The 7,627-nt window shown below is 30.5% G+C and overlaps 1 protein-coding gene across 1 annotated transcript; it reads right to left on the bottom strand.

Annotated features, from left to right (window-relative positions):
* Positions 1 to 2,062: 2,062 nt before the first annotated feature.
* On the bottom strand, positions 2,063 to 2,828 carry LOC119612187 (chorion protein S19). The gene is made up of 2 exons (XM_037967918.1): positions 2,763 to 2,828; positions 2,063 to 2,461 (listed from the first exon to the last, which is right to left on the bottom strand). The coding sequence occupies exons 1-2, from the start codon at positions 2,775 to 2,777 to the stop codon at positions 2,063 to 2,065; spliced, it is 414 nt and encodes a 137-aa protein (XP_037823846.1). The 5' UTR covers positions 2,778 to 2,828.
* Between the last annotated feature and the right edge of the window lie 4,799 nt (positions 2,829 to 7,627).

Consider the following 7,627-nt stretch of genomic DNA (forward strand, 5'->3'; position numbering starts at 1 on the left):
TTCAAACCCTAATTATAATGCTAACTATTGCAAAATTCATATATTTTTTTACATCACCTGAAAATAAAACATTCATACATTTATTTTAGCATATTTTTCTTTTATATCTCCGATTATTTCTCCTATATTTAACGTTTTTTCGCTCCCTTGCTGTAGAAAAAATGTTCTGTTTTTATTTTTCTAAAATAATTTATTTTTTGAAAGAAACTTTTCTAAGTTCAATTAAAACAAAACTTTGAAAATTTTATAAATATCACATATTATATTTTTTTGACGTTTTTTGAAATTATCATGTTTATTTCAAAGGCTAAACTTTAAAATTTGAAAACAATTTGGAAAATACATTATTTAGTTAAGAAAATTTTCAAAAATATTCACAGGTTTGAATCGATGTTTATTGGGTAACAACAACCAGATATTGCAGTTGTATTTGGGTAATACAGATATATTTGTTTGAGGGTTTTTGTAACGCTGTACTGTAGTTTAAAACGACGCGTTCTCACTAACGATTTAAAACCCTTTACAGCTATAGGTTTAGGAATAGCTCCAGTGAGCCATCAAATTTGCCGCGAAAGGAGTGTTTAGTACTTCTGGAATTGTGTTCTTAATTGCACTCACTCTCTGTATCAACTTAAACAAGACATATTAGACTTGATATGGGTTCCAGAACGAGCGAAAATGTTGTAAAGAAGAACAACAACAAATGGGAAACAAACAAAAATCGAGCTCTGTTTCGTATTTCATAAAAAATGTTTGAAAAAGGAGACTATATGCTTGGACGCTTTATCAGATCGTACATGAAACGGTACAGCATATTATACATACATACATACAAGCCTCTTTCATCAATAGAAGTTTGAATGTTCAGTTATTCAGTTATCTTTGAAATAAAGATATATGTATGTATATTCTGACTGTAAGAGAGCCAATAATCGAACAGTCTTCCAATTTTAGACTCTGCATCATTTGTATACCAGACCACTTACAGTAAGGGGAAGCGAGTTTACGCAATGAGGGCTGAATTAAAACCATAGGTGAGAGAATCTCATAGTCTACTCGGAATATAGGAACGAAAACTAGAACCACTAAAATCCTATGTCCGAAATTAGTATGGTTTATCGGTGAGTAATGTAGAGTTCGGTGAGAAGATAAGGAAACGCTATAACAGTCACTCTCTTATTGCCATTCTATTGTTGGTTATTGGATCAAAATATTTTTGTAACAATATTATTCCAGATATTACATCCCTCAAAAAGACTTTCAGGAAACAGGATTTCCAAATATTGGACGATAATTTTAATTTTGTTGGACTCAAGAAGAGACAATTATTTTTGGTTACCCTGCTTAATTCTACGTTTCTAAGTTTCTTTGACCATTCTAATCAAATTTAGATAAATTCACTTATGAAACTATTTATCTCAAATTTCAATACAATTGAAGAACTTAAACATTTCATTTGTGGTTTATCAAATTATTATTATTATTTCTTTACTTTCATTATGCAATAAACTTGGCTAAATATAATGGAAAAAACCGGAGCAACAAAACCAATTTTCAATGAAACCAAGAAATAATATTTTTTAACTTATTTATGAATTATCAGCAAAAAAATGGCATGGAAAGCAACAAATACTGAAATTGAAAATAATAAAAGTAATGCAAAAAACTTTAATAAAATTTAACATTTTGCTGACATTTACAAATAATAATAAAAAGTTTAAATTTGTTTAATTTTTTACAATTTTATTTTTTTATTCACTGTATGCAAGTTAAATGCTTATACTACTTTTTCTCACTCACTTTTCTTTTGTTAACAACAAAATAATTTAGAATTTTGAATGCTTTTTAAACAAAAATTATAAATAAATAAATTTTAACCAAAAAAATATTTTTCCAAAAATTTTGCAACGTTTTAAAACAACGTTTAAGTATTTATACAAAAAATTAACAAACCGAAATTATTTACACTTTTTTTCGAAAAACTGGTGCCGAATATAATTAAAAATATTTTGTGTTCAAACACTACCCTGTAGATTTAAAAGGGGTTTCAAAACAAACCCTCTTAATAACCACTACCACCGTAACTGGGCGCTGAAGCATACGATTGTTGGGCAGGCACGTACAATTTAGCTACGGGAGAGGAGGGTACAATGGGCAAAGCCACTTGGCTGTAAACAGGGGCTGAGTGATAACTTTTGTAGTTATTTTGACCGGGATACAACTCATGAGAGTAAGCTGGTTGTATGGTGTATTTGGGTTTGGCTGCAGGATATGAAGGAGCTGGAGGTGCAGGGTAAGCAGAAGCAGCTGGATAGGCGGCAGGAGGAGCATAAACCACTGGGCCAGGTCCTAATACATAAGAGTTGGCATTATAAGCACTGGCGGGGGCAGAGCCACCATAACTACCATAACTGCTGCAGTGGACTGAAGCTGCCAAGGTGCAAACTACAAAAGCGAAGGACTGTAACAGGAAGAGAGAAAGAAAGAGAAAATACACATTAGTTTAATATACACAAAGGGAAATTGTAATACAGCCCACATACATTTCCCAGCCTATCACCTATACGCCCACAAATTCCATTAGCTCTACAGTATATTTTCAACTTTATTTACTTTCTCTAACGGTCTTTAAACGGAAATAAATGATGACCATTTCTCGTTCCTTGTGTGTAAAAGTGCAACCATATTTTATCTATTTCCTTTTACATTTACTTTTTTTACTACATATTTTCATTTCACCCATTACATTTTTTTCTACTTACAATGAATTTGTTCATGTTGATGTGGATGATGTTGTTGTTGGGCAAATTACTCTAGTTGTTTTAGCGTATTTGCAAGAATTGACACTAATAAATGAGGTTTTAGCATGCACTTCTTTTTATATTAATGATTTTTTCACACCACATTTAAGACGTGATCTTCACTCGTATGAAGAATTGCATTAAATACTAGCATGCATTAAACCGCTATTTGATTCTGTATTCTTCTTTTTTTGTAGAAATCTTATGGTAGTGCAGCTTCTTTAACCTACTGAGAACCGAAGAGTCAAATGGAAAATAGGCGTAAGAAAATTATTTATCGCTGAGACGGCCTATTGCAAAATAAATTGAGGTTAATGTGTTCAAGTCATATAAGTGATATTCGTATGAATCACCGTAAAAATACTAACTTAAGCTGACCATCATTTTCGTTATTCAATGATGTGTGAAGGAACAGTTGTAGGGGTAACTTGTTGGGGGGCTAGGAATGGAATTAACTAACTAACTAACTAACTAACTAACTAACTAACTAACTAACTAACTAACTAACTAACTAACTAACTAACTAACTAACTAACTAACTAACTAACTAACTAACTAACTAACTAACTAACTACTAACTAACTAACTAACTAACTAACTAACTAACTAACTAACTAACTAACTAACTAACTAACTAACTACTAACTAACTAACTAACTAACTAACTAACTACTAACTAACTAACTAACTAACTAACTAACTAACTAACTAACTACTAACTAACTAACTAACTAACTAACTAACTAACTAACTAACTAACTAACTAACTAACTAACTAACTAACTAACTAACTAACTAACTAACTACTAACTAACTAACTAACTAACTAACTAACTAACTAACTAACTAACTAACTAACTAACTACTAACTAACTAACTAACTAACTAACTAACTAACTAACTACTAACTAACTAACTAACTAACTACTACTAACTAACTAACTAACTAACTAACTAACTAACTAACTACTAACTAACTAACTAACTAACTAACTAACTAACTAACTACTAACTAACTAACTAACTAACTAACTAACTAACTAACTAACTAACTAACTAACTAACTAACTAACTAACTAACTAACTAACTAACTAACTAACTAACTAACTAACTAACTAACTAACTAACTAACTAACTAACTAACTAACTAACTAACTAACTAACTAACTAACTAACTACTAACTAACTAACTAACTAACTAACTAACTAACTAACTAACTAACTAACTAACTAACTAACTAACTAACTAACTAACTAACTAACTAACTACTAACTAACTAACTAACTAACTAACTAACTAACTAACTAACTACTAACTAACTATCTAACTAACTAACTAACTAACTAACTAACTAACTATCTAACTAACGAACTAACTGACTACACCGTTCCAAAACATATACACTATCATTTTCGAAATTGAATTGATTTCCCCAGGAAAATATTTCAAATTTTGGTAATTAGTAATCTAGATAATGTAGTTATTTCATACATAACTTGGTAGTTAATGACTGGTAGCCAATTGTGTAGAGCATATGTCTAATGAGGAATCAGTCAATGGTTCTAACCCTGGTCAATATTAGGAGCACGAAAAAACTTAATAGAGTATTGAGTAAGCACTTACTTAATCATGATAACTCTAACAAACACAGAAAATAACAATAAAGCCAGTTGTAAATCCGGGGAGGTCGAGTAAGTACATTTGTAACCAATTATTTATTGCTCATTGTCGAACAAAAATAAGTAGTTATTTATCCAAAAGGTAAGTACTTACACTTTGCTCCAATATTGCATGCCTATTTACCGGTTAAGTAAAAATTTTTCTGAGTTGATTTCAAATAATTTGGATCCACCATTGTATCAGACTTGGTGTAATGCCTCGGCTACTTATTAATCGGAGATATTTGGTAAGATATTTGTAGATTTTACAAATTTTCAGAAATACGACTGTGTTTCAAATTTCATTAACTGATGTAGAGATTTAACAGACTTCTACGACAGACTATCAAGAGACAAAATGTTGGATCAATTCTTAATTTTGTTATATGGTATCACATTTAAAGAATTAATAATTTAGCACCATTCAAAAGACTATCATTAGAACAAAATATAAAAACATAAACAAACACCTCTTTAGCGATAATTTAAATCAGTTCTAAAGTTTTTCTTTTATTTTTGGAAAAGTGGCGGTCAAATGAAAATAATCGAACATGTGACAAAAACAGTTATGTAATAGGAATTATTCTATAAAAATGTCTAATATTCAGATTAACCTCAGATAAATTTGGGTAATGTTAATTTATCATGTAAAAAGTAATGGTTCTTCTTTTGTACTCTAAATAAAAATGTGGTTAAAAACAATATTTATTATTTTTCCGAATTCGCAATAGAACATAGGCCCCTTAAGATTTCCAATGTTCGTATTCAATAACAAACAATCTGTGATATAAATTCTGTTGTTGTTCGTCTACTACCAATAATCATCAAAAACTTATTTCATTTAAATCGCAACTAAATGCAAAGCGTGGGAATATTAATTACGTTTTCTTTGTTCTTTTCTTCTTGTACTTTTTGCGTATTTAATGTTGACGACCATTCTCAATAGTACCTACTCTCGAATTTGAAATTTATACAATTGTTTATAGTAAAAGTAGAAGATAAACTTATTTGACTCCAGTTACAATTTATCGTCATTCAGTCGTAGTATCAACATTTAAAAAACGTGCTTATTTAAAACAAATGTTAATAACACTTACTACAAGTATAACCAGACTATTGCAAACATATTTTTTTCTTTTTTATTTGGAAAATTTGGTTTGAGAATAAAAAATGTATTTCAAGTACAAAAATTCTTCGATGTTTTTAAGAAAACAGAAAAATTAAATTAATTTTATTTATGTTTACTGAAAACGATTTTCGAAATTTATGAGAAAAGTTTCGGTTTATGTACATATATATTCTAGCAAAGTTTCAACAATAAGATTTTATTCAACAAAACACATTACAGTTTTTTATATTCATATAGACTAGACTACAGACTAGACTATAGACTAGACTATAGGCTAGACTATAGACTAGACTATAGACTAGACTATAGACTAGACTCTAGACTAGACTATAGACTAGACTATAGACTAGACTATAGACTAGACTAAAGACTAGACTAAAGACTAGACTAAAGACTAGACTAAAGACTAGACTAAAGACTAAACTATAGACTAGACTATAGACTAGACTATAGACCAGACTACAGACTAGACTATAGACTAGACTATAGACTAGACTATAGACTAGACTATAAACTAGACTATAGACTAGACTATAGACTAGACTCTAGACTAGACTATAGACTAGACTATAGACTAGACTATAGACTAGACTAAAGACTAGACTAAAGACTAGACTAAAGACTAGACTAAAGACTAGACTAAAGACTAAACTATAGACTAGACTATAGACTAGACTATAGACTAGACTATAGACCAGACTACAGACTAGACTAGACTAGACTATAGACTAGACTATAGACTAGACTATAGACTAGACTATAGACTAGACTATAGACTAGACTATAGACTAGACTATAGACTAGACTATAGACTAGACTATAGACTAGACTAGACTATAGATAGACTAGACTATAGACTAGACTATAGACTAGACTATAGACTAGACTATAGACTAGACTATAGACTAGACTATAGACTAGACTATAGACTAGACTATAGACTAGACTATAGACTAGACTATAGACTAGACTATAGACTAGACTATAGACTAGACTATAGACTAGACTATAGACTAGACTATAGACTAGACTATAGACTAGACTATAGACTAGACTATAGACTAGACTATAGACTAGACTATAGACTAGACTATAGACTAGACTATAGACTAGACTATAGACTAGACTATAGACTAGACTATAGACTAGACTATAGACTAGACTATAGACTAGACTATAGACTAGACTATAGACTAGACATAGACTAGACTATAGACTAGACTATAGACTAGACTAGACTATAGACTAGACTATAGACTAGACTATAGACTAGACTATAGACTAGACTATAGACTAGACTATAGACTAGACTATAGACTAGACTATAGACTAGACTATAGACTAGACTATAGACTAGACTATAGACTAGACTATAGACTAGACTATAGACTAGACTATAGACTAGACTATAGACTAGACTATAGACTAGACTATAGACTAGACTATAGACTAGACTATAGACTAGACTATAGACTAGACTATAGACTAGACTATAGACTAGACTATAGACTAGACTATAGACTAGACTATAGACTAGACTATAGACTAGACTATAGACTAGACTATAGACTAGACTATAGACTAGACTATAGACTAGACTATAGACTAGACTATAGACTAGACTATAGACTAGACTATAGACTAGACTATAGACTAGACTATAGACTAGACTATAGACTAGACTATAGACTAGACTATAGACTAGACTATAGACTAGACTAGACTAGACTAGACTATAGACTAGACTATAGACTAGACTATAGACTAGACTATAGACTAGACTATAGACTAGACTATAGACTAGACTATAGACTAGACTATAGACTAGACTATAGACTAGACTATAGACTAGACTATAGACTAGACTATAGACTAGACTATAGACTAGACTATAGACTAGACTATACTAGACTATAGACTAGACTATAGACTAGACTATAGACTAGACTATAGACTAGACTATAGACTAGACTATAGACTAGACTATAGACTAGACTATAGACTAGACTATAGACTAGACTATAGACTAGACTATAG

The sequence above is a fragment of the Lucilia sericata genome, unplaced genomic scaffold (genome assembly GCF_015586225.1).
Source record: "Lucilia sericata isolate MDLA Ls3-8-SP2 unplaced genomic scaffold, ASM1558622v1 Contig001620F_arrow, whole genome shotgun sequence".
Taxonomy (NCBI): domain Eukaryota; kingdom Metazoa; phylum Arthropoda; class Insecta; order Diptera; family Calliphoridae; genus Lucilia; species Lucilia sericata.